The sequence below is a fragment of the Rutidosis leptorrhynchoides genome, chromosome 7 (genome assembly GCF_046630445.1).
Source record: "Rutidosis leptorrhynchoides isolate AG116_Rl617_1_P2 chromosome 7, CSIRO_AGI_Rlap_v1, whole genome shotgun sequence".
Taxonomy (NCBI): domain Eukaryota; kingdom Viridiplantae; phylum Streptophyta; class Magnoliopsida; order Asterales; family Asteraceae; genus Rutidosis; species Rutidosis leptorrhynchoides.
In genome coordinates, this window is record NC_092339.1 from 292037932 (window position 1) to 292064478 (window position 26547).

Here is a 26547-nt window from a genome sequence, read left to right on the forward strand (position 1 = left end):
CACGATGTGTATCATGTCTCATTCTTTTATAACAGACAATGCATGACCCATTTGGGATTCTATGAGCTGCATAAATAGTTTCATAGAGATACGATGACGCACAAATGACGCGCAACCATGAAATGTAAGTTAAAGATCATCATAACAAAGTTTCTTTTGCTACCACTTTACAGCTCAAAGCTGATTAATCAAAGATAAAGCTAATCTTATCACTTCCATTTCAGGTTCCTTAGCTTGGTTAGCTATATTCAATGGGAATATTATCATTTGATACGACTCTTAAGAAAATGATAAAATCATTATTTTTTATTATTAGTATCAAAAGAAATTTGGTAAAATGTTAATTAATGTTTAAATATTAGACTTCAATTTAGTTACATGCATGTGTGGGCTGATTGCAGCTAGGAAAATTATATATAAGTGAGTTTAGGCTCGTAATTTTGCTTTCTTAAACTCCCTACACAAACAAGAAAATCAAATAATATGACTGGTATGCATTCAGGATCATGATATTGATATAAGCTGATAAAGATGACATCAATATCTTGTTGGTTTATTTTGGCTAGTAGAAGATATGTTTATCCCACATTGGTGGGAGGAAGATGTGAGGGGTGAGTGACTTGGTTATATAAGAGGGGCTAAGTCTTCATTCCAAATCGCACCAATCAATACACTTTAAGTATTTGATTATTTCTTTCTTTCTTACCCTTGTTTGAGAGTTGTATTAGTTAAATATTTTGGAGAGTGTAGTTGGCTTAAGAGAGTCGTCTATATCATTGTAACAATTTATGATATAGTGTATTTCTCTCTTTGGGGGCCGGTGGTTTTTCTCCTGTTTTGGAGTTTCCACGTTAAATCTTGTGTTGTGTATTGTTCTTATTTCTTTACTATTATTGTTGGGCTGGGTGGTGGGAATTAGTGAGACCGTAATTTCCCAACAACTGGTATCAGAGCGTCAGGTTTGACGGGGGTCTCGGTTATGGGAGTCGGAGTATGCTCTGTGGTTGCCACGTGAGTGGATCGTCCACATCAGAAACGAGTTCTATTGATCGTATAGGGTATCTGGTTAGACAATATTTTTTCTGATTCGTAGTAATAGTTGGATTTGTTAGTGGCCTAGTTGTGGATTTCCGATTTAAAGGGTCCTGGCTACCTGCTACATCTTTTGGCTATTCGAAACGTGAGCAAAATCAGAGAAAGTTGTTGTCTATAGGATACGGATACGATGTCGAAGTTCAGTCCAATGAGGTTTGATGTAGAGAAATTTGATGGGATGATCAATTTTGGCTTATGGCAGGTTCAAGTCAAGGATGTGTTGATTCAGTCCGGTTTACACAAGGCTTTGAAGGGTAAACCCACCCTTGTTCCTGGCAGTGATTCTAGCAGTAAGTTCGATGAAGAAGAATGGGATGATATGGATTTGAGGGCAGCAAGTGCGATTCGTTTGTGTCTTGCAAAGAACGTGCTTGCAAATGTGCACGGGTTATCAACGACAAAGGAGCTTTGGGTTAAACTAGAGCAGTTGTACCAGGGCAAGGGCATCTCAAATCGGTTGTGTCTTAAAGAACAATTTCATACTCTGCGTATGGATGGGGGTTCAAAGATTTCAGATCATCTAAGTATTCTTAACGGTATTGTTTCAGAACTGGAGGCTATTGGAGTTAAAACGGATGATGAAGATAAAGCTTTGAGGTTGATATTATCTTTATCATCGTCTTATGAACACATGAAACCTATTTTGATGTATGGGAAGAAAACTCTGAAGTTTGAAGACGTTACTAGCAAGCTCCTATCCGAGGAGAAAAGACTGGAAGGTAACGGGGTCTCGTCATCAGGAGATACGATAGTGTTGTGTTCGGATAGGCAGAAGAGAAACTCTAGAAAGAATCTGACATGCTGGAAGACTGGGCATGTAAGGGTTAATTGTCCAGGTGGAGCTAATCCGGCAAATTGCTCCAAAGACGCTAACATCGTCTCCGTTGTTACGGAGAGTGACGAATTCCTCTGAAGTCACGTCATCCTCATGGTGTGTCCGCGCCACCGTGGAAAGGGATGTTCGTTAGCGGTTCCACAATTACACATGGGCATTGGTTTGGCGTTGATGCAGGTTGTGTGGTGGAAACTGATGTTGTAGCTGATGGGACTTTCGGGAAAGCCAAACAGGGAAGTTGCACCATAAAGTTTCAGCTGGTTGTTCAACAACATGTGCCGAGGTGAAATGCTTGGAATGCGATATTCTAAGTGCTATACTCTTTATGGTGGAGTATGATAATTCTTGTTAAGAGTTATGATTGTCTGTGATGACAATGATTGTCGGTTTAGACAATGTTCGATGAAGATGCAAGTTTTGTCTCTTGGGAGATAATGTCAACGGCATGAAGATGAGGATCTTGAAGTTGTCGTCGAGGAAGCGTCTACATCGGTTATCCTTGCAATGTGGAAGCATGGTTATCTTCTTCTATCCTAAAGGTGGAGATTTGTTGGTTTATTTTGGCTAGTAGAAGATATGTTTATCCCACATTGGTGGGAGGAAGATGTGAGGGGTGAGTGACTTGGTTATATAAGAGGGGCTAAGTCTTCATTCCAAATCGCACCAATCAATACACTTTAAGTATTTGATTATTTCTTTCTTTCTTACCCTTGTTTGAGAGTTGTATTAGTTAAATATTTTGGAGAGTGTAGTTGGCTTAAGAGAGTCGTCTATATCATTGTAACAATTTATGATATAGTGTATTTCTCTCTTTGGGGGCCGGTGGTTTTTCTCCTGTTTTGGAGTTTCCACGTTAAATCTTGTGTTGTGTATTGTTCTTATTTCTTTACTATTATTGTTGGGCTGGGTGGTGGGAATTAGTGAGACCGTAATTTCCCAACATATCTATTAATGTGGGTACATAAAATAAAGCATAATTGAATAGATGCACCCAATTTGACTGGTTAGCTTTATTAGAGAATGGTTAGTGGTTCACCTTTTTCTTTCTTGATATTGGTCGACTTGCGATAAGGTTTGTACATATTGTCTTCATTCTCAAGCTGACACCTTTCAGTGATATTTGACAGTTGGTATAGGGAAAAGTCGTTAAAAAGCATACCAGAATCGACATGGAAACAAGTCACGTGCATATTGTTTAGGTTGTAGACGTGTGAACAAATGGAAAAAAAAAAAAGGCTGGAGAACCTCGCGTTTGGCGAGGTAAGATCACCAGACGCGAGCAAGATGGTCAAGACGCGAGAAAGAAGGTCGAGCTGTTTGAAGATTCTGGAATTGAGCATGCCACGGAACATGACATAGGAGTCGCCAAACGCGAACATTCCTTGGCCAGCAAGACGTTTCCTTTTCTGTTTACTTCTGTATAATGTAACCCTAGGCTCCTGTAATTGTGTGCATGAAAACTAATAACCTCTGGTTTCCATCCCTGGACTAAACCCTTTTCTAAGCCCATGGAGTTGGGATATAACCACGATAATTCCTTGTGTAGTTTATCGTTTTTGCTTTATTCGTTTGTTGTATGTGCGTATAATTCGATTACACAAGTCTGACTTGTGTGAAATGTGTAGTCGCTTTAGCAAGGATCTTAGAATGGTCTGGACTCAATCTAAAGGCGGAATACAATAGAACGAGGGTTAATCGAGTTACGGGTCATTTTCGGGACTGAAATAGCCGAACCTAGACTTCTAGCTAGATTAGAACGGTGCCTGAACGTTGTAAATCGGTGGGTAGGAGGTAGGAGACAATTACAATAGCTTGGGTCGATTAGGGTTCTAAGAATGTGTAACCTGGACTGAAACACGAAACCCGTATATATACTGTATGCAGTGACAGCCGATCGACTGACTCCGTCAGTCGGTCAACTGTCTTGTTTAGTCGATCGTTGATCAACTTACACCGACCTCACACTGTCGACCGACAATGTCTTCAGTCGGTCGATTGTCTCACACAGTCGATCGACTGTGACAAAAACCCTTTTTAATAAGGGTTTTAGCACGTAAAATGATTGTATCATAAATAAGCTCTACAAAGATTGCCAAACATTTGGTAATAAGTTTCCTCCTCCTTTTTTTAGTAACAAAATGAATCAGAAGTAGGACACCAAACTGAGAGTTAGCAGCATAAACAAAGATGAATTTGTGAATGAGAAATACAAGTTTCCTATCTTCATAGGAATCAATGGGAGAATGAAAAATTGCTCAAGTGGGTTGTTGGGTGTACTTGTAAGAAACATGTCAATTTAACTATTGATTAATTCATTTACCCACAATATCAAACATTCAATAGTCACAAATGTTATTACATGATTAACGTATAAGACTAAATTACATCACAAGGAATATCGAACTAGGAATTAACAATATGCATCAACAAATTGGATTTCCGCTACCAATTCTTAACACATATTACATAAGCAAGAAAAGCAAACAGAAAATGCAAGTGGGAAGATGGACTTAATTTTTCTTAATCAGATTGATGTGTAAAGAAGGTAGCTTTTTTATCTTATATTTCTTAATTAACCCATTCAAAATGAAGGTAGACGACGCAAGTGTCATTAGTACTGTTCGCTCCTCTAATTTTACAACTATGGAAGATATTATAACAAAATGAAGTTTTTACACATCACTTTACTACATGAATGATCTCTGTACAACTTACTGTTGTCTCTTGTCTAGTAACATATCTACATAAAAATTAAGACTAACGATCGATAATATTTATCAGTTGCTCAAGCAGTTGTGACCGACTGTCTGACGAAGATATCTTAAAGTTTTGTTATAGTTTGAAACCCCCAAAAACCAGAAGCTGAAATCATCCACCGTCACAACCTCAACATTCGGCTTCTTCATGTTCATGTTTTCTTCTACGCCTTTTATCTTTCCTAACGGAATCGATACTTTATATTGAAACTTTAACGACTCACCAGTTGCAGAATACGTTTTGAGTGACTTATCGCTGCAAAACGCAACCCTTTCGGTCGTAACGAATAGGCTTCCTGAAATTGCACCGGCTGTAGTGTATATACTACATTTTGAAGTGTGCAACAAATTTTCACAATCCGTAGTACTAAACCTTTTACAAAAGATTCTACCTTCGCGACCAATTGGAAGGATTTTGGCACCGTAATTTAACTTGTTCTTCATGATCTCTATGAGTTTGGGTCTTAAGCTCGCTGCAATCATAAAAAATAAAAAATAAAATACTTTGTTAAATTCATGAGGTTGATAAAGATATTTGTTCATGATCACAGTATGAGAATGTTACGATTAATTACCGTGATTTTTAATCGAGATTGGAAAACTTCCTTTTATATCTACACCGTTGTTTTTGGAAGTAGTAGAATGGGTTAAAAGTGGTTGATAAGGTCCCTGTTTTGATACGATCGGGAATCTCATAACTTTGCTTGAGAATCTGCTATCCATTTTTTGACGTTCAATTATTGCGGTTTTGGTTGTCGTTAAGGCTGAAGTTGCTGGGTAATGTGTTACGAATCACTGTATTTATATAAGCTTATATAGATGAGAAAAAGTAACAACTTTTACTTAGTTGAGTCATATATATGTCATGATCTATTGTAAGTTGAATGTCAGGGCATGAAATAAAGGATGATTTAATAGCTTTATAATCCCTTTTGACTTGTCTGCTCATTTTAGAAGAATGTTATGGGCTACTTTTGCTTATTGATATTGTCCTTTTTAATTAAGACCTATAAATTTACCTTTTAGGGTCATGCTGAGTATTACTTTCATACATGTCCATTATTTGTTAATACACAAAATTTGGAAAAAGAATATTAATTATAATCAACATGGCAACAACTCACATGTAAATGACATCAGTAAGCAAAACCAATTGAAAGGTGAGATGATGATACCTTTAATGTTTCCTAATCGATAAGATAGACGTGTAAAGTGGTTAAATTTAGTTTTCTTATCCTATAACCGTAATTCGTGATTATAGAATATATGATCTTTTTGATCTATTGTTTTCCCTCTGCAGGACCCAAAATAGACCATGACTGCCATGTCATGAGAGTACAAATAGCACATGGCATACATATTGATTATGCCTATACTACCCAATCTTATTAGTGTAGTCAGATCTTGTGTTCCAGGGGTGTCAATATGGGTAATGATACGCATATATCCCCACTGAACTCAGTTTATACATTTCAATCAACAATGTTTATTGCATTCTGTTCTACTGATCGAGAAGAGGTGATTACAAAAATATATCCAAGATGACACATATATGACTCATTTTGACTTGGTAGCACAAATTCACAAGTTGGTGATGTAAACAACCTCAAATCAGAAAGCATGATAAAATCAACATGGCAACATGTAACATGCAAATTACATCAGCATCTAGCTAAGCAAACAGACATATAAAAGTAGTGGTATGACCTTTATTTTTCCTACTCATATTGATGTGTGAAGTGTCTGGAAGTTAGTTTTCTTTTCATATAAGTCTCTTAGGCCTATTTTGCTTTTCACTTAATGATCTGTTTCTAAACAACTCTTAATTCAGTAAGTAAAATTGCTATATCGTTTGTCACTTAATCTAATAAGACAGGAGTCATAGAAATAGAGACTCTACAGAGCCATATGGAAACAACATTTAATATATAATAAAAGTAAACAACCCATTAGCTTCACAACTAATAGTGTTAGTATACTAATAAGATTAAATCTGGTTAATTTATAAACAAATAACACTAAAAATGATTATAATAATGAGGCATTCTGGCATTGAAAAATCTTATATATCCATATACAACATTTTTTCTTACAGGGGTTTTACCGTTATAAGAAATAACTACGAGAATTTACATTTAACATTTACATGATCATACAAATCATTTCCTAACTGCAGAATCAGAAGTAGTCCACACCCGCTGCATGATGGAGACATCCTAAATGAGTCATCCCCATTTCATCCTGTTGGTAGTTGGTAGTTGAATCTATTCTGAGGCACTACTTAGCCTTCTTGTATCGTTGCTTTAATTGTTTAACTTTTTTTTCTCATGCTGACGACTCTTTTAAAGTTTCTTCATCGGTTGCTCATGCACAAAAGGTAAATGAAGATTCTTGATGACTTGAAAAGGTGAATTATACATGACATGTGTTACGTCACTTTTGAAAACAGTTGCAGATTGTTACACCAAGTTAAGAAAACTAATAAGAAAGTGGTTAGAAGCTTTTTACCTAACTTAATCAGATTGATGTGTAAAGTAGTTCATCTGATGTTGGCTAGTTCTTTTTTATGGGTATATATTTTGGAATATTTCACTCTTCATAAACTATTTAAATTCAGTTGATCCACTTTATCATACTTTTCATGATATAAATTTTGATCAATTGATATCATAATTCATAATCACTTTTAAAAACACAATTTCAAACACCCTCTAATTAATATATTCTGATAAATTTGCTCCTAATTTGTTGATTGATCATCTACACAATAAACATGGCCCCTAAATTTGTACTTTTACCAGTCTGTCACTAATACACCAAGGTGGTTGGGTTTCAGATATCCTCGCAAGAGGTAGCATAATGATGGCAATTGAAAGTGTTTGGAAATGAAACGGCCACCGGATAACCCGTTAGACCACGTACATTTGAGTAAAAAATATTCGTCCGCGTACATCTGAGTAAAATGTAACAACCCAACCCTCATTATACCAAAAACACTACACAAAAAAAAATAAATTTCCTGGACAGACCATCTGGACGGCGTCCAGAATTCTGGACGGCTTCCAGCCTTTAATACTGGGACGGCGTCCAAGGATTTGGGACGGCGTCCCAATGAACTGCCAGGGACTGATCTGTCCCGTTTTACACGTGTGCAAAAAAAACGACTCCCGACACTTTTCAGCGAAACCAATTATCACATCACATCAATATATGTAAAACTAAGAGATTCCCACAATAAAAACCAAGTTTACATCACCGGGCCCACAACGACCCGTTTTACAATTTCGTTCAAAAATAAAAGTTTCGACCACAAAAGTTTAAATACCAAACGACACTTAGAGCATGGTGTTTGGGGTTAAACTACCCAAATCTTGGCCGAACTTTCCCCAAAAGCTAGAACCCCCGAGAGCCACTAGTCCAAGCGAATACCTTTGCCCTTATCCAAGCCGGATCCTAAAAAGGTAAACAACGAGAGGGTAAACTTACGCTTAGTGAATGCAATAATTATACATATACATATATAACCTACTTACTTGCAATCACGTACACAATTACCTCATACATACAAGCAATATAAATAACATACCAACGCAAGGTACAACGCTAAATCCCCAAGACCACAAGCTAGCACGAACAATAGCATATATAACCCGAATAATATAAATGCCACACAACAAACACATAACCATGGTTAACCAATAGTACAAAGGAATGGTACTTCGAATTTCCCATCGGTGTTCCCAACAACCGTTAGCGTACAACGAATTATAACACTAACCCCGGAGTGGTATCGATCGCCCGAACTTTAAACCCACCCGTCACGTGTAATGTGGTATCGAACGCCCGAACTTTAAACCCACGCTACACGCCCACACACATACATGACATGGCATCGAACGCCCGAACTTAAATCCATATCATATATTGACCCGATGTGGTATCGACCGTCCGAACTTAAACCCACATCGAATCTCATACAAGTAAATACATTATATACACACACATATATAATCATTCCACTCACCTTGTCATCTAGGTGAGATTTCCAATAACAACTTGAATCCATCAAAGCGAGTCACCTAACACAATTAACTCTCAATTAATACACATAGTAAGTCGGACTTTCCACCAATTAGCCTAACTAGTGCATTTATGACCCAAATGGGTATTTATGACCCATTTGCCCTAAAATCGCCAATTAAAGGTCCAACACATCAACAAATCACTAAAGACTAATAATTAAGGTTCTAAGACTCTCATCATACATAACTAGGGTGTTTTCATACCCATTTTAACCCGCTAGGTCAAACTCACCCATTTGACCCATTTCAAGCCAACCATGAACCCTAATAACACTATCAACTAACAACACAAGTGAGCTAGTGATTTATTAAACCTTTAAGACTCCTTAACACCAATTATGACTTTGAAACCCTAGGTTAGTAAGTCTTGAGTCTTTCATGAACCATCTTTACCCAAAATCCCCAAAATCATCACATATGGGTTTTATGTTCAACCCTAACCCAAACCCTAACCATTTAACACTAATTAAGTAAGAAAATGGAGATTAGGACTTACCACCACTATCACCGTGTAGCTAGCGACTGGATGAACAACTTTACAACGCGAGCTAAGACCCGAAAATAACTTCTTCCTCCTTTGCTTGAGCTCTCTCACTCTAGGAATCACTCTCTCTCTCTCTAATGAAGTGAAGAAGATGAGGTTGGTGTAAGTGGAGTAATGACTCCCCCAAAACTGACCTAAAGGCCTTCAATTCGTTCCAAGAGTGAAAATACCAAAATGCTCTTTAAAATATCTAAAAAAAACCCAAACTGGCCCGTCAGTGCTTCTGGACGGCGTCCCAAAATCCGGACGGCGTCCAGCCCTTAAAACTTGGACGGCGTCCCAGGCCTTTGGACGGCGTCCCACATGCTGAACAAAAACGGATGTTACATAAAAATATTCCTCTTCCCGAGCCAGAACAGAAACATGTTATCCGTTTACCCGTTTATGCATATACGTTTACGAATGCGAACAATGTTTGATATATTTACGCATTTTCATGACCTGCGCATATTTGTTGTCTCCGGACCCATTTTTGCTCTTCTACATGTCGTCTTAAGTTATTCACCATATTCGATAAAAGGAGAAACAAGCTGTATATATATCCAATACACCAGATATTGTTAACCTAGATTATAAACTGTTCATATAGTATATTAAGTACAAGTAGTACAGAACAACAACTTGTAGATGAAATAAACCACTTTCATGGTTTAAACACTAATCTAAACTGAAAACTCCAAAATGGTCATGAATCATGATTCATGAGACACTAAATCATATCATATCTCAATCTATATATACATATTTTTCTCATCTATTCTGCCGAAATTTGAATTTACATAAGAAATTTACATTTACATTACATTAATTATCAATGCTGATCAACATTAACTGTTCACATAGTGTTGGTGCATAATCCCTAGTTCTTATTGTTCTTTTTATTATCGAGTTGTAATGAACATTGATACATTATTATGTTTGCCTTATTATGGTTTGTTTATGATTATGTTATTGAATGAATGTCTAGTGTAACGATTGTTTAATTGGTTGGACGATCGAAACACAGCCGAGGGTCAGGGACCCTCGGCCCGAGGGAGAAGACCATCGGACCGATGGTTAAGACCATCGAGCCGATGGTAGCTGGGTCTTATATAAATATGAGATGACGGGAACTAATTGAGGTTACGTATTTTTCACTTGGTTTCTTGGTTCCTGTCGATTCCAGCACTCCCTCACAACCCACAACCGAATACACTTGTTCTAGGCTATTGAATATCTAGGTTTAATCATCTAGGTTATCGAAACCTTAGGATTTCAAGTATTCGAATCAAAAGATCATAGTTTCCGCCTATAGGTCGTTGTGTTTAATCAAGATCCGTGTAATACAACAACAAATTGGTATCAGAGCTGTTGGTTGCCGGATTAAACTGTTTGATTCGTTTTTTTAAAGGTTTAGGGTTTGTTAGGTTTTCAAGTTTTTGGTCAAAAATCTCAATTTTTGCACGTTAGAAGTTTGTTTTGTTAGTGGGTTTGTGTTAATCTAGTGCCTAGCAACCTTCGTTAAGCATTAGATCTAAGGTTCTATCGATTTCTAGCGATCTACCATTGAAACGGCCTTAAAAAACCCTAGTTGAGTCTGCATCTGTTAAGAACTACCATCGGGCCGATCGTCATAGACCATCGACCCGAGTGTCTCCCCTTCGATCCGATAGTGAGCATTTGACCCGATAGTCTCCTCACCCGATAGTGTTTTACCGTCGACTCGATCTTCAAAGACCATCGATCCGATCTTCGTTGACTATCGAACCGATTGTCAGACCATCGAACCGATTGTGAACCAGAACAGTAACCTTTTATTTTCTTGAAATTTTTGCGAATATGTCTTCTTCAAGTAGTCAAGTTAGTCGTGAGTATGCCCTTTCACTTAGCACAGGGGTACAGAATCTCCTATTGACCGAACAAACGATTGGTTCGGCTACTAGAGCTCCGAGGTTGTCCAATCTTAATGACTTTATGACATGGAAATCTCGATTTATTAATTACTTGAATGGAGTTAACACCAGACTCTGGGAATGCATTGAAACTGAGTATAATGCTCCGGTAGGTGCTGATGGAGTCAAGAAAGAAGTGTTTGAGTTCACTCCAGAAGAGAGGGAAGCGTATGATTTACAGTGCAAAGCGTATGCACATCTATCTCAAGCTCTAGATGAGGCTATCTACTGTCAGTTTGAGAGCAATAAGACGGCTTATTCTCTCTGGCAGGCACTAGTGTCCGCTGTGGAAGGTACAGATGTCTACCGCAAAGCTAAAGCTAAGTCGTTGAAGGCAGAATGGAAACAGTTTGCTGCTAAGCCCAACGAAAGCCTGAGTGAGACTCTAATCAGGTATAGACTGATAGTTAGTAAGTGTCAAAGCTATGGAGTTGAAGTTACCGATGCTAAGTCCATTAAGCATTTGAAAGATGGGTTACCAGAAAAGTGGGATTACATAGTTGATCAAATTGAGACCAGGAAAGCGTCAGGAGAAACGCTTACCTTGACTTCATTTACTTCAAAGCTGATGGAAAAAGACATTGAGAGAGAGGCTAAGAATAAGATATTGAGTAATGCCGCAGGGTCTGAGAATGTCTCGGGAAGTTCATCAACGCAACATGCACCTATTGAGACAGCTTATGTGTCTACAAATTCCTCATCTAGCAAGTTGCCACCGAAGTCACCTCAAATTGGTTATACCGATAGTTACAGTTCACCTCCAATTCAGGAACCGGTTATGAAGCTTGATAACATTCGTAAGAGGTCAAAAGAGGGTATTCAGGAGGATATGCAGTTGGCTGCTTTGGTTGTGAACTCGTACAACGAGACGTTATTGGGAGGTTCGATTAATGAACATCTAGACAATGAGGATATGGAGCAGATTGACCCAGATGAGTTGGAGAGAATGGATATCATGGCTGCAATGGGTATAGTTGTGCGGAGAGCAAGAAGTTACCTGAGGAGATCTGGTCAGAAGAATCTGACGTTGAATAAACGCTCCAAGTTTGGGTTCGATATAGCTAAAGTTCGCTGTTTTAATTGTGGTGAGATGGGTCACTTCAAGAAGACGTGTACCAGGCCTGCTAAGACTGGTCACTTCAATCCATTCGCTGGTCACAAGGCAGATGATGAGAGTAGGATAGTTCCGGTTAATGGGAAGTCTAATGAGAAACAGAGTGATTCATCGTCAGAGGCCGCTCTCAACTCGAATTCCTATTCTGACGAGGGCTATGAATGGTCGATTGGTTTGGACGGAGAACATGCTAATGTAGTGTTTGTTGGCAAGACTGAGGCTGAGTTAGAAGCTGCTAGGGTTGAGAGAGAAAAGGCTGGTTGTTTAGGTACCTCTGAGTGTAAATGCTATGTGTGTAAGTGTGAAGCTCGTATTAAACGGTGTGATGAGATCGTTAAGTCCTGTTTCAGAAAGAAAGTTAGTGATCATCTGGCTGAAAAGTTTAAAAATGTGAGAGATTTGTATGAGATGTCTTCTGACGAGTCAGATGATGAACCGCTCGGTTTAGATTTCAACAGTGGTGATTGGTTTGCTAAGAACAGCTCGGGTGAATGTTCCGAGGAGAAGGTTGCTCAAGGAATTGATAAGGCTAAGGTGGCTGAAGTAAAGGTTGTTGCAGATGATTCTGACTACTCAAGTTCAGAATCGGAGTTGGAGTCCGAGTCTGAGTATCAAACCTTGGAGAAGCAGACCGAGAATTTCGCGTTCATGGCTAATGTCTCCAATGATGATAAGGTATGTACTGACACTGATTCTTCTTCTTTTATTTGTTCTGATTGTGCTAGACATAAGTCAGAAATTACTAGGTTAGAAGCCATTGTTGATACCTTAAGCAAGAGTCCTACTAGTTGTGATAGTTGTGCTAAGTTAGAAGCAGACCTTGCCCTGAGTAGAAAGACATTAGGAGAAAAGAAGAAGGACTATGACGAGGTAGTTTTTATCTTGAACAAGCAGAAGGACTATGAGAAGAAAATTAAGTCCTTAGAATTCCAGGTAGGTACAATGAAGGCCACCATCATAGATAACAATAAGGCCATTAATATGTACATTAATCAGATAGAAAGCCTTAAGACTGAGAGAGACTCCTACCAAACTAAGTATGAAAAGGAGAAGGCTTTACATGACAACTGGAATAGAATGTCCTACGTGTTAAACCAAACTCAGACTAAGGAAAACCCGGGAAAAAGGGGTCTTAGCTATAATGATATGGCTCCTCCCCTCTTGGGAGAATATGTGAAAACCCCGACCAGTAGAACTAAGGAGGAAGTGTTTGGACTTAGGGCTGAGGACGTAGCACCTAAGGTAGTTGTAAATGATAAGATCATAAAAGATGGTGAGTTTGCTGGGCGGGAAGAAGGGTTAGTAGAGGAATGCTCTACTGAAACTGATAGTGATTGTGACAATGTTATCGAACCCATTGCTGAACCGACCCCTACCGTCAAACAGGTCACAATTTTGAAGAACCCGATAAATGCTCGCAAAGCGAGTGATGCTGAGAAACCCAAAGAGAAAAAGGCGGCTAAGCATAAACGGAACAAAAAGAAGTCGACACCGGCACCACAGACTAAGTTCCTTACGGGACCCAGTCTGGATAAGGAGGTCATCTCCGGTCCAACGTTTCCTTCTCCACCCAAAGTGGAAGAGGAAATTAGTGGTAGTGTCGGGAAATACGTGCCGCCTGCGCGTAGACAGACCCAGAGACCTGACCTAAAGACCACTAGTCCGTCAAGACCCAACGTTAATGTTAGACAACCCCCCGTTCCACATAAACAGGAGTTTAGATCTAAGGATAAGGGACCAGCTTTCGTCAACTCTGATGATAGCTACTGTGCTGATAAACGTGTCTATTGTTACACCTGCGGGTTGTCAGGACACAAGGCGGGTTGGTGTGGGTATAACAGGCAGACACCACGAAGGAGGAATGATCTCAGCCCCAAACGTTTTTACCCTATGAGATCAGTCTCTCCTGTGTCTAGCTCTTCCAAATCAGTGTCTTCTGAATCTAAAACGTTTGAAACGGAAGACTATTATAGGAAACCTGTGTCACCAAAGAAAATGTGGAAACCAAAGTCAAATGTTAAACAGGTTTTGGTAAATGAAGGTCCGTCGGGTGCAAAGGGCAACTGGGTTGAGTTGCCTGTGGTAGATGTTAATGGGAAACCCACTGCCGTCAGGGCGTGGGTACCCCTTTCTAACTAATCTCTTACTTATTTGTGCAGGTCGCCTACGATCCTAGACGCAGTACATGGATCGTTGATAGTGGGGCGTCCCGGCACATGACAGGGAACTTGTCGCTACTTTCTAAAGTGAAAACAATAGATGGTGGACCGGTTTCCTTTGCAGGAGATGAAGGGGGTAAAATTACTGCTGAAGGTACTTTAACGAATGGTAATGTAAGCTTTGAGGGGGTTCGCTACGTGGAACAGATGACTCACAATCTGTTGTCTGTCTCACAAGTTGCTGAAAAAGATTTTCCCGTTGCTTTTGATGGGAAGAACTGTTATATTTTGAAGAAAGAGTTTGTGATACCGGAAGATATGATCCTACTGAAAGCGCCGAGGTATAAGGATTTGTACGTTTTGAATATGGAAAAGCCGGTAATTAAAGAGAATCTTGAGCATCAAGCTTTTGTATCGAAAGCTACTGAACAAGAGTCAATGTTGTGGCATAAGCGCATGGGTCATCTGAGTTTGAGAAACATGAATCATCTGGTGCATAAAGGATTAATTGACGGGGTAAACGTTAAAACGTTTCAGATACCAGATGGTTGTCTTCCGTGTACGAAGTGTAAACAAACAAAGAAAGCTCATCTGCCCAAGAAGTATCATTCAATCGATATTCCGCTTGAACTTTTACATATGGATCTCTTTGGTCCTATTAGTCGTAAAACTATTGCTGGGGAATCGTACTGTTTGGTTGTTACTAATGAATATTCTCGTTTCTCTTGGGTAGTGATGTTAAAAGCAAAGTCTGAGACGTTCGAGCAAATCAGGTTGCTGATTATCAAATTAGAGAGTTTGTATAAGCTGAAGGTGAGAAAAATACGAACGGATAATGGTACCGAGTTTAAGAATAAAGAGATGGAGCTGTTTTGCAAAGAAAGAGGGATTCAACAGCAGTTTAGTCCCGTGTATACTCCTCAAGCAAATGGGGTAGCCGAAAGAAAGAATCGTACGTTGATTGAGGCTGCTCGCACTATGTTGGCCGACTCCGGTTTGCCAGTTGCTTTCTGGGGTGAAGCGGTTAATACTGCTTGTTATGTGATGAACAGGGTTCTGATAGTTAAACGGTTTGATAAAACCTGTTATGAGTTATTACAGAAGAGGAAGCCAAATGTTAAGCATTTCGAACCATTTGGGGCACCGTGCACCATTATGGTTAGAGAGCAAGGAGGTAAGTTCAATCCCAAAGCGGTGACTGGTATTTTTCTTGGGTATGGGAATCCGAACAAGAGGGTTTACAACACTGAGACGAAGAGGGTAGAAGTTCACTTCGAGGTTGAGGTGCCGCGCACTGACTCCAGAGCTATTACAGTTAAGGGGTTTTCATGGCATTTTAATTATGAAGAATTATTCGATTCGTTTGGTATCCCACCTGAGATTACAGATGAAGATGTGGCACTCCAATATTTGTATGAGTCTGGCAGTGATGTTAGACATGTTACAGCTGAAAGAGTCCCTTCGACAACAGAGGTTTCTACTTCTAGGGGCCCTACAAATGAAGCTTCCACTTCTTCTGCTTCTACAAGTAAAGTTACAAGAACTACGACTACGACACCAGAGGTCCCGTCGACCTCTAGCCGAACAGTACAATTGAATCCTGAAGTTACTAGTGACTATGAGGGTGCGCAAGATGATAGTAGTGTTTCGGGTGATGAACAACCTATTCGATCTGACGATGAGGTTAACCCGTTTCATAACGTTCAAGTCCAGGATTCTGAATCCTCCGATGAGGAGCCTCTAAGTGCTGGGGGTGTCCGTAGATCGAATCGTCAAGTAATTCGTCCTAGAAAGTTAGACGATTTTCTGGTAGATGATAAGGGATTGCCGACAAGACAGCGTTATAGTTCTCTTAATGATGACCCCACTGAGACTGCAAATGTAGCTGCTGCTTTTTACTCTAAGGTTAATCGATCGGGGAGAATTTTTCGACACGCTCATTCTTGTTTTGTGTGTCAGATAGAACCGAAAGATGTTCAAGAGGCTTTGCATTATGGTGATTGGGTTAATGCGATGCAAGAAGAGTTATTGCAGTTTAAGCATTTGGAGGTTTGGAAGTTAGTAAATCCACCTCACGGGTGTGTGCCGTACGGTCTAAAGTGGGTTTTGAAAAACAAGAAAGATGAACAAGGTATCGTGATCCGGAATAAAGCTCGTTTAGTTGTAAAGGGATATCAGCAGATACCTGATGTTGATTATGATGAAGTGTTTGCTCCAGTAGCTAGACTGGAGGCAATAAGATTGTTTTTGGCATTCGCATCCTACATGGGATTTCAGGTGTATCAGATGGATGTGAAGAGCGCGTTTTTGTATGGAGTTTTAAACGATACCGTGTATGTTGAACAGCCTCCAGGGTTTGAGGATCCTCACTTCCCTGAGAAGGTTTATCGTCTTGACAAGGCGCTGTACGGGTTACATCAAGCTCCTAGAGCATGGTACGCCACCTTGTCAAACTACATGATAGAAAACGGTTTTAGAAGAGGAGTTATTGATCAGACTCTCTTCATTAAAGAGAAAGGGGGGCACATCATGTTGGTGCAGGTATATGTTGATGATATTATCTTCGGGGCGACTGATCATAGTATGGTTAAAGAGTTCGAGACGGTTATGCAGAATAAGTTCAAGATGAGTTCCATGGGAACTATCAAGTTCTTTCTCGGTCTCCAGGTTGCTCAGACTGATAAGGGTATCTTCCTGCATCAGACAAAGTATGTTGCCGATATTTTGAGTAGGTTTCAGATGGAAGATGAAAGGCCTGCTAAAACTCCGTTAGCTGTGAATCACGGTCTGTCACCCCAGTTAGAAGGAACAAGGGTGGACCAGACATTGTACAGAGCAATTATTGGCTCTTTGATGTATTTGACGGCGTCGAGACCCGACATTATGTTTGCGGTTTGCTTGTGTGCTCGTTATCAGGCAAATCCGAACGTGCATCATATGTTGGTGGTTAAACGTATAATGAGGTATCTGAAGGAAACGCCGAGTTTGGGATTGTGGTATCCTTGTGATAAGGATTTCAAGTTGATCGCCTACAGTGATTCAGATTATGGTGGTTGCAAGAAAGACTTCAAGTCTACTTCAGGAGGTTGTCAGTTTTTAGGTAGCCGTTTGGTTTCATGGCAATGCAAGAAGCAGAATGCGGTGGCTCTGTCAACGTGTGAAGCTGAGTACATTGCCGCAGCTAGCTGTACATCTCAGGTCGTCTGGATCCAACAGCAGCTTCGAGACTACGGTTTGAATTTCACTAACACTCCTCTTTTCATAGATAATAATGCTGCTATATCTGTGACTAAAAATCCCGTAAATCATTCTAAAACTAAACACATAGGGATTAAATTTCACTTCATTAGAGATTGTTATGAAAAGAAATTGATTGACGTACAGAGGGTGGAATCACTTGAACAGAGGGCTGATCTTTTCACAAAAGCTTTTGATAAACCGCGTTTTGACTACTTAATAAATGAATTGGGTATTAAAGACTTAAAAGACGTGGTCCCAGACAAAGAGAATGTGATATAGCCCTGTATGCTTTATGTGTTCATTTGTATTATAAGGTGTGTCTTTGCATGTTTTCTTCTCGTTTATGCCTGCTTTAGTGTGTTTTTCTGCTATGTGCTGTTTTCTTAGGTAGATTTACTTTTGTTTTTACTTCTGCATGCATCTTAAAATCCAAAAAGCCAAAAATATTTTTGTTTTTAGAATTTTAGGGGGAGAATATTGCATCATCAGAAAAACTCTAAAAATTGAAAAATAGAAAAGAATTGTTTACCTGTTTAGGGGGAGATGAAGAAGTTACTTGAGCCTGCATGTAAATGTCCACAGAAGTAAATAGATATAAAGTACGCTATTTATCTGACTATGGGTAGGCTTAAACTGATTAATTCCCAGAATGAGGCATTACACAACCAGACATAGTTGTCACGATTGATCTAAAGCGGTTGAAGGTAATCACCTATATTACCACTTGCATTGTATCGATAAAAGATTGGTGAGAAAATGGTAGACGGTGAGGATATCCCCCACTGTGTTGGAGATTTTGACAATCCTTGCCCCCATCCCAGTCGTAAGGGTATCATACGCTCTCGCGAGCATGCCGGGGACAAGTGTGAGATCAATACTTAGTGAGGATGTTCTGATAAGTGTGTACACCAGGTTTCTATTCGTTCTTAAATGCTTGAATCGAAACTAAACCCCCAAAATTCACTCACAAATACATCTCTAGGATGTCTCTGGGGAATATCTTGCCTTTCATCCAAAATCACAGACTGATTCACAGACAATTGCAAGAAAGAACTCCAGCGAGAAGAATGTCCAGAAAGAATATCTTGTGAAAGAACCATACAAAGTATGCGAGAGAAATCAGTTCCTAAACAAACTGAATTGAAGATTGTGGTGCACTGAAAAAAAAAAAAAAAAAAAAAAAATGTGAAAATAAGTAGGTGCACCACATGTCGAGTAAATCATGTCATTGAAATGCGAGACATTAAAGTCTGAAAGTCGGTGAAGTCAAGAATTGAAGGGATCTCAAATATTTCAAGAAGAATGTTCGTGTAATCTCTGAAGATGTCTGTGATGAAAGTCTGTAACTGTTAGGCACTGTATTCCCCGAGGGATAACCTGTGACAGCAAGGAATTTCATGACTTGCACTTTCCGTTTCCAACCATAACTTTAATAATAATCGAAGCATTTGGGACTTATAGCGGCTGGTTAATCGAAAGATATGCATGTTCGGAATGTTCGATATCTATGAGATCAGCCGAGTCAAATGATTCTTGATGGTGGAGATTCATGATCGACAGGGATGTCGCAAAATACGTTTGCTCAGATTTTCTGATCAGTTGGGCCAACGGTACAAGTGTGTGGTAACAGGAAAGTTGCTAATTATCTGTTACAGAAAGTAATGAGAATTGGTTACCTGAAACATCGTGCGATCTTCCGTGACCGCCTTGCCTAACGAGCAGTAACACGTTAAATGTGTTTTAAATGCTAAGTAATGCCAATATGGTCTGTAAGAATTAATCTGATTAAGCTTAATGAAAATTTATACCTGTAATCAGACATTTAGATTGCTAATGACTATGTGGATTATGGACATAAATGATTACTGCAACTATGGCCAAGTTCTGATCCCTTAAGGTTTTCGTTTCACAAAAATACTGGTTATTGAGATATGACAAATTCTGTTTTATAATGATTTCTGAATGATTGATACGATATGTACAGATCTGAACATGCTAAGTGACTTAAACTGTGTCTTAAACTGTTTAGAAACCGAACATATTTCGTTAAAATTCGTTAACTTGGAATCGTTCTGTTATCGTGAAATATACTGAGTTTTGATTATCTGTTCTTTTACTTATTTGTTTTCATGTTTCCATATTTCGGAAAAATACAAAAATATGTCATTGCTTTTCGTGTATGTCTGTTTCTGGCTGTAAATGATCTTTTCTCTTTGTCGAAGCGGGAATTTATTTTCTGAATTTGTTAATCAAGCTTGAACAAGATCTTATAAACTGTTTTCGTACTTAAAGGATCAGCCCTGGGTAAGGTAGTAAGGTTATAATGAGGAAAAACCGAAAATTTTCTATGAGTTTTGAAAAAGTTGACCATCGGCCCTGTTGTTTGACCCTCGGCTCGATGGTGCAGACCATCGGTCCGAAGGACATGACAATCGGCCCGAGGGAAAACTCCATTTTAAGTCGGTTAAGTGTGGGACCTTCGGATCGATGGTACTCACCATCGGCCCGAGGGAGTAGACCATCGGCCCGATGGTCTCTGAAGGATATAAAAGGGTCAGAACGACCTCCGGTTCTCACACTTTGAAAATTTTGAGATTTTTATCGAGTATTTGCAATCAAACCGATCGCTGTTTTTCTCCTAGTTTATTATCTACTTTTGTCCGGTGATCACGTTGCTGCAAACCAGGTATCTTTTCGTGCTCTAAATCTTTAGTTTTTTTATGTTTTTTTGGTTCGTTAATGGTGGGTTCCAATTGGAACTCAATTTGAGTTAGTTTGTTGAAATTGATGATTGCAAGCTTTTAATCGGTGTGCTTAGGAGGGTTTCCAACCATTCCCGTTGAAAACCCCCAATTTTTGATCGATTTGATGATCCTTGGGTTTGATTTCTGATGAACTACCCTCGGACCGATGGTCTTTGACCTCCGGACCGAGGGTCCACACCTTCGACCCGATGGACTACTCCATCGACCCGATTGACCTTTTCTGACCTTCGAGTGATATTGACCCGAGGGGCTTGACCTTCGACCCGAGGGACTTGACCCTCGACCCGAGGGACTTGACCCTCGACTCGATGGTCTGTAATTTGACCCGATGGTCAGACTTTTGGCCAGATAGACTAAGTTTTGCGTATTTGACTGATCGTTATTGGTACATGTGTGTTTGTTTCAGCTTATTTTTACAGAATGTCTACTTCAGCTGAACCTCAGAGGCATGACACTGACTCCGAGACTGAGACAGATTCCAGTGGACCCACTGGAGAAGAGATGGAGGGATTGAAAGCCAATGATAGCTCGAACATCTTGGCTAACCTGAATGAGAGTGGACCTTGGTCTAAGAATTATATCGAGATGATTCAATTCTTGAAACGTTCTCGAATCCTCCATGCAATAGACACCGATTGCAAAGCCTATTACTCTCATCAGCGTGAATTCTGGAAACATGCTAAGATCGAGACTGTTGACGGAAAGAAGGTTATAGTTAGCAGTGTGTTCGGCAAGGAAGTTCTAGTGACCGAACAAATGATCCGAGAGGAATGGAAGTTTGGTGATTCCGAGAATATGCCAAAGAGGCTATCGAAGAAGAAAGTGACGGGCTGTGTACTGAGATGTGGATATAGTCACTCAGTGGAAGTTAGGATTAAGCGAAGCGGGTTCTCCCGTCCCTACAGATATTTAGGCTTGGTAATCCTGAAGTGTTTGAGCAATTTGCAAGGCGGATGGGATGAGTTGAATGAGACCTTCGCTAGTATGTTTGCTGCGTTGGTATTGAATGCTGAGTTCAACTTCTCGGGGGTTATCTTTGATCTTCTGCTGAAGAATGTGAATGTTACACTGTTTCTGATCTATCCTAGATTTTTACAGGCGCTCATCAATAAACAGTGTCCCGAGTTGATATTTAAGAAGAATGATCGAATCAATCTGCATCACATGAATGATCATACTCTTAACCGGCTTGATCAGCTGAAGTGTGTAGTACCGGTTAAGTTTATTTGTCATATCGCTAGGGCAGATTACGTGTGTCCTCCAGGAAAGGAGTGGAGGAATGAGAATAGCAAGTCGGCGGTTGAGCCAGAGTTCAAAGTGACGAATAGTGATGATGAGGTCAATCAACCGATTAATGTGACCCAAAATCAATCTGTTGAGAGCAGTACTCAGAGGCTAGTAGATGAAGGTGAGGTAACTGGTACTGCCTCGAAAAGAAAAGCTGTTGCAGGGGGATCTAAGCAACGTAAGAAACCGAAGAAGATCATTTTGGTAAGGAGGACTACCCAGCCACCACAACAACCACAACAGCCACCACAACAACCACAACAACCACCACCTACTCAAACAACCATCCGTCCACCAGTACAACCAACTCACACAGAACAACATTTCACTCAACTGAACACACCTCCATCACTCAACTTTGAAGAACAAGTTGGTACTTCGAGTCCAGCGGCAGCTGCAGATGTTGGAGGAAGTTCATCTGTCACACTGGATCAGGTGAACTCCTTGAGAATTCTGATCAATGAGACTATGGCTCAGCAAGTGCTGTTTAAATCGTCGGTAAAGGAAGAGATGAAGAAAGAGATTGAGAGTGTGAAGCAAGAGAGTCAGAAGGAGATTGAGGCGATGAGGTTGGAGAATGAGAAGAAGGATAAGTTGATTGAGAATTTAACAGTTCAGGTCAACGCTCTACAGCAAAAGGTTGACAGTCAGGGTAAAGAACTGGTTGAGTATAAGAACAAGGTTACTAGCTCGAACACTGAGTTAGATAATCTGAAGGCGATAGTTAAAGGTTGGGATGAAAAGTTTAAAGACTGTGAGATTCTCGAGGTTAACGACGGTGAATCTGGTGATGATGACGATGCTCAGACGGACAACTCTAAAGCGTTGGAAGTCTTTGACAAAGATAAACCGCTGTATGCTGTACCTATTAGTGCTTTTCGTTTATCTGATTTTTTGTCTGCACAGGATCAGCTGAACGTTTTATCTGTTTATGATGATCTAGAGGAGGGGGAAATCCCTCCGGAGCCGACAAGTGAAGCGGTTGAATGGCTGGTGCGTCAAGAGCAAGAAACCGCTACACCTGCTGACGCTACACCAGCAACGTCGTCCGCAAGACGTGAATCGGATGACGAGTATGTAGAGACTGTGGCTAGTGATCAGGATAATCTGAATGGAATTGATGATGTGATTATTGAGGATGAACCGGAAGAGGATTATCCTAAGTACGAGGGTTTTGAGGATTTTCCATCGTTTGCTGAGTACTTCCGGGAAGGTGAAGAATTGATTAACCGTGTGTGTAAAGAGAAGATGGCTGAGGGTAAGATACCGATGGGTACAAAGATTTTAAGTGAGGAAGAGAAGGCTGGTTTAGAGAAGGAATGGGCAGAGACTACTAAAGATAGAAAGTGGTTTAAGAAGCCGGACCTGGAACCGAACTGGTTAGATTCAATTTCTAAGAGGAAAGACCAGCTGAGCAAGGGCAAGATCATAGCCTGGGCCTACATAAAGGAGTTTAATGCTTATGCGATCAAGAAAGAGTACGGGGTGGACTATATCAAGTATGGCTGGGAACTTAAGTCATTACCGTATTTTGAATTTCTTCAGATTGGCAGGCTCAGGATGATGTATCAAGAGGATGATCCGACTGCGTCCATGGTCGCGGGTTTTGTGCGACGATCCTTCCTTGCTAAGAGTTTTAAAGGAGACAGGGTCTGGAGACCGCAGTTCCCGACGATCAAATACCGAACGAACAAGAGAACAGGTGTTGTTCGTAGGATTGCAAGGTATGCTCCGGTGAAGTACATGCGTACGATTAGGGTTAAACGAATGCCGCAGCACTTCAGCCAGAGATTCCGTTGGTGGTATTATGATGATCGTTCGGAGGAAGCCGTAATTGTGTTGGAAAAGGAACATGGTGATGACAATGATACAATCAGGGTTTTGGATCCAATTTGGCTACGTAATTGTTGTGAAGAAGATATATGCACGTTGTACCTGAATAAAATGATGTATCGCAGGGAAAATCGTGTACAAGCAGAACAGTACGTAAGAGTGGCCGAGTTGTGCTGGTTGAGGAATTTGGTGACTGATCCGTTCCCTGTAGAGTAAAGAATGAAGAACTGAAGACCTACTTTAGAGTTTGTTTGTGCGTTTGTCGAACTAGGTCTTAGGGGGAGTTTGTTGGTGCATAATCCCTAGTTCTTATTGTTCTTTTTATTATCGAGTTGTAATGAACATTGATACATTATTATGTTTGCCTTATTATGGTTTGTTTATGATTATGTTATTGAATGAATGTCTAGTGTAACGATTGTTTAATTGGTTGGACGATCGAAACACAGCCGAGGGTCAGGGACCCTCGGCCCGAGGGAGAAGACCATCGGACCGATGGTTAAGACCATCGAGCCGATGGTAGCTGGGTCTTATATAAATATGAGATGACGGGAACTAATTGAGGTTACGTATTTTTCACTTGGTTTCTTGGTTCCTGTCGATTCCAGCACTCCCTCACAACCCACAACCGAATACACTTGTTCTAGGCTATTGAATATCTAGGTTTAATCATCTAGGTTATCGAAACCTTAGGATTTCAAGTATTCGAATCAAAAGATCATAGTTTCCGCCTATAGGTCGTTGTGTTTAATCAAGATCCGTGTAATACAACAACACATAGTCACCGATTGATCGATGGAGGTATCCTAACATTTTTTTGTAACTTTTAAATCCCGTAAACCAGAAGCTGAAATCATCGACAGTCACTAGCTCCAAGTAGTTGTTAGACGACCTCTTCATGCTGATGCTTTCTTGTAGGCCTTTTATCTTCCCTAAAGGGATCGATACCTAAACACAACCATATTTTTACATCAATTACATTCTCAATAAACCGATGAAACACAAACCACATAAAAATTTTAATAATTCGCTTACCTTATATTGGAACTTTAACAGCTTGCCTGTTGAGGAATACATTTCAATGGACTTGATACTCAAAAACGCAACCCGCTCTGTAGACACAAAGAGAAGACCTGCGATAGCACCAGCTGTAGTGTATAAGTTGCATTGAGAAGCCTGTAATAGTTTCTCGCCCTCGTTCGAACTAAAATTTTTCCTGAAGATTTTACTTTGGCTACCAAATTGAACGATTTTCGTTCCGTTAGTCAACTTGTGTTTCATGATTTCAAATAGTTTCGGTCCTAATCTCCCTGCTTATTACAAAATTTTGAATAATATTAGATTAATGACAAAACTATAATTGTTTGTGATTGGAAGATAATCGAAAAGTAGTTACCTTTACCATTAGATGAAGTTGCAGTTACAGGGTAATGGGGTTCGTTATGAGGTTTAGATGTTAATAGTCTTCCTGTTGATTTAATTGGAACTCCAACAACACATTTGGATAACATTTGATCCATTCTTTAATGTGATTCGGTTGCTGAAAGTTGTTATTATGAAGATGAATGTTGAATTTGGTTGTGAATGTGTTATGAATGAGGAGATTTATAGGAATGAATAGATGGAAAAAGTTGACAATTTTAAGTTGGATGAGTCATCCACAAGTCATGGTTACTGGTAGTTGGTAGTTGAGTCTTTGATAATGCAATCTTTACATCCTTTATGTTGTTGCTTTTGACTGTATATATGTTAACCTTTTATTGCCATGCTGACATGTGTTCTCAAAGTTGGGGAAACACATACTTTCGGTACGTTGAAGATGTTGGGGCTTGCTTAAAATAACATATAGATATGGGATTCAAATCACACGAAGATTAGTAACAAATTGCTATAGATGGCAGCCAACATAACGTTAAGTGCTAAGATATTGTTATGAAGTTAGTTGCTGATTGTAACACCAAAATATAACATGAAAGTAGTTAAATGCCCTTTTTTTTACTAAACACAGATCACATTTGTTGTCATATTCTCTTAGGTCAAGGTCGGGTAAGGAGCTTCATCGCGATAAGGTTAACGGTAAATTAGTTAAGTTGGGTCCGAAGAGTCAGAATGTATCTTCCGAAGCTGAATAGTTCGGTTCCAATTTATTCCTGTTTGGTTTGTTTGATGGTTTTGTTTGTTTTTATGGTTTGTTTAGTTTGTTAGTTTTATTGATATTTTTACGGTGTGTTCAGTTTCTTCTTAGTTTGTTCTGCCCATGTTTAGCAGTTAGGGTTTTTTTCGAAGAAACGAATACTCGTATAGAAACGAGGACGCTTTCCAAAAGAAAACGTCCTCAAAGGAGAATAAAAAGGACTATGGGGAAAACGGAAAGGCTCGCGACTAAAAATCAACCAACTAAACAAAAAAAAACATCTATAACCGGGCCTACCTAACACCCTGAAATTTTTTTACAAACCTATTAACCAAACTTGGCTATATTAATCAAGTTATATAGTTCTGGGGTAATGAGCAATTCTCACTAGAGTTCAGGGACTAATGTTGACAACTTTGATTCTTGGTCGGTTAATATTCTGTGACAACTTTTGTTAAAATAAGAATTTGATATGCTAAATGTATGAATTTGATCTCTGTATTGATTCTGATATTGATTACAGATTGTATTGCATTCCTTACAATGAAAAGCTAAACTATTTATAAAACAAAAATGTAACAGCTAATTCTTTTATTGGAATGGAGCTTTGTTACTTTCAAAGGAATCTATTTTTTGACTAAAAAAGGAAATAGCCGTTGGTCTTCTCTTTACAGGAAATGATGAGCTGAAAACAGTTCTGATCCTTTTATTTCAACACTCCCCCTCAAGTTGAATAGTGGGGTTTCCAATATTCAACTTGCCAAGAACTTCA

General features: G+C 39.5%; 2 protein-coding genes across 3 annotated transcripts; both read right to left on the reverse strand.

Annotated features, from left to right (window-relative positions):
• Window positions 1–4420: 4420 nt before the first annotated feature.
• Window positions 4421–5458, reverse strand: LOC139858718 (putative GEM-like protein 8). Its single transcript, XM_071847553.1, has 2 exons — window positions 5262–5458; window positions 4421–5159 (listed from the first exon to the last, which is right to left on the reverse strand). Exons 1-2 carry the CDS (start codon window positions 5407–5409, stop codon window positions 4708–4710), a joined length of 600 nt encoding a protein of 199 aa, XP_071703654.1. The 5' UTR covers window positions 5410–5458; the 3' UTR covers window positions 4421–4707.
• A 4550-nt stretch (window positions 5459–10008) lies between these two features.
• LOC139858848 (GEM-like protein 6) lies at window positions 10009–25203 on the reverse strand. 2 transcript variants are annotated; one of them, XM_071847684.1, is made up of 4 exons: window positions 25044–25203; window positions 24677–24951; window positions 24416–24589; window positions 10009–10148 (listed from the first exon to the last, which is right to left on the reverse strand). In XM_071847684.1, exons 1-4 carry the CDS (start codon window positions 25159–25161, stop codon window positions 10140–10142), a joined length of 576 nt encoding a protein of 191 aa, XP_071703785.1. In that variant the 5' UTR covers window positions 25162–25203; the 3' UTR covers window positions 10009–10139. The 2 variants fall into 2 exon arrangements, with proteins under 2 accessions (XP_071703785.1, XP_071703784.1); XM_071847683.1 differs by having other exon boundaries at window positions 10022–10148; window positions 25038–25203.
• Between the last annotated feature and the right edge of the window lie 1344 nt (window positions 25204–26547).

Coding starts and splice junctions, on each gene's coding strand:
- LOC139858718 (XM_071847553.1), bottom strand. CDS start 5,409: ATGGATAGCAGATTCTCAAGCAAAGTTATGAGATTCCCGATCGTATCA. Junction 5,160..5,261: donor AATCTCGATTAAAAATCACG/GTAATTAATCGT, acceptor TTATGATTGCAG/CGAGCTTAAGACCCAAACTC.
- LOC139858848 (XM_071847683.1), bottom strand. CDS start 25,161: ATGGATCAAATGTTATCCAAATGTGTTGTTGGAGTTCCAATTAAATCA. Junction 24,952..25,037: donor AACTTCATCTAATGGTAAAG/GTAACTACTTTT, acceptor TGTAATAAGCAG/GGAGATTAGGACCGAAACTA. Junction 24,590..24,676: donor TGTTAAAGTTCCAATATAAG/GTAAGCGAATTA, acceptor GGTTGTGTTTAG/GTATCGATCCCTTTAGGGAA.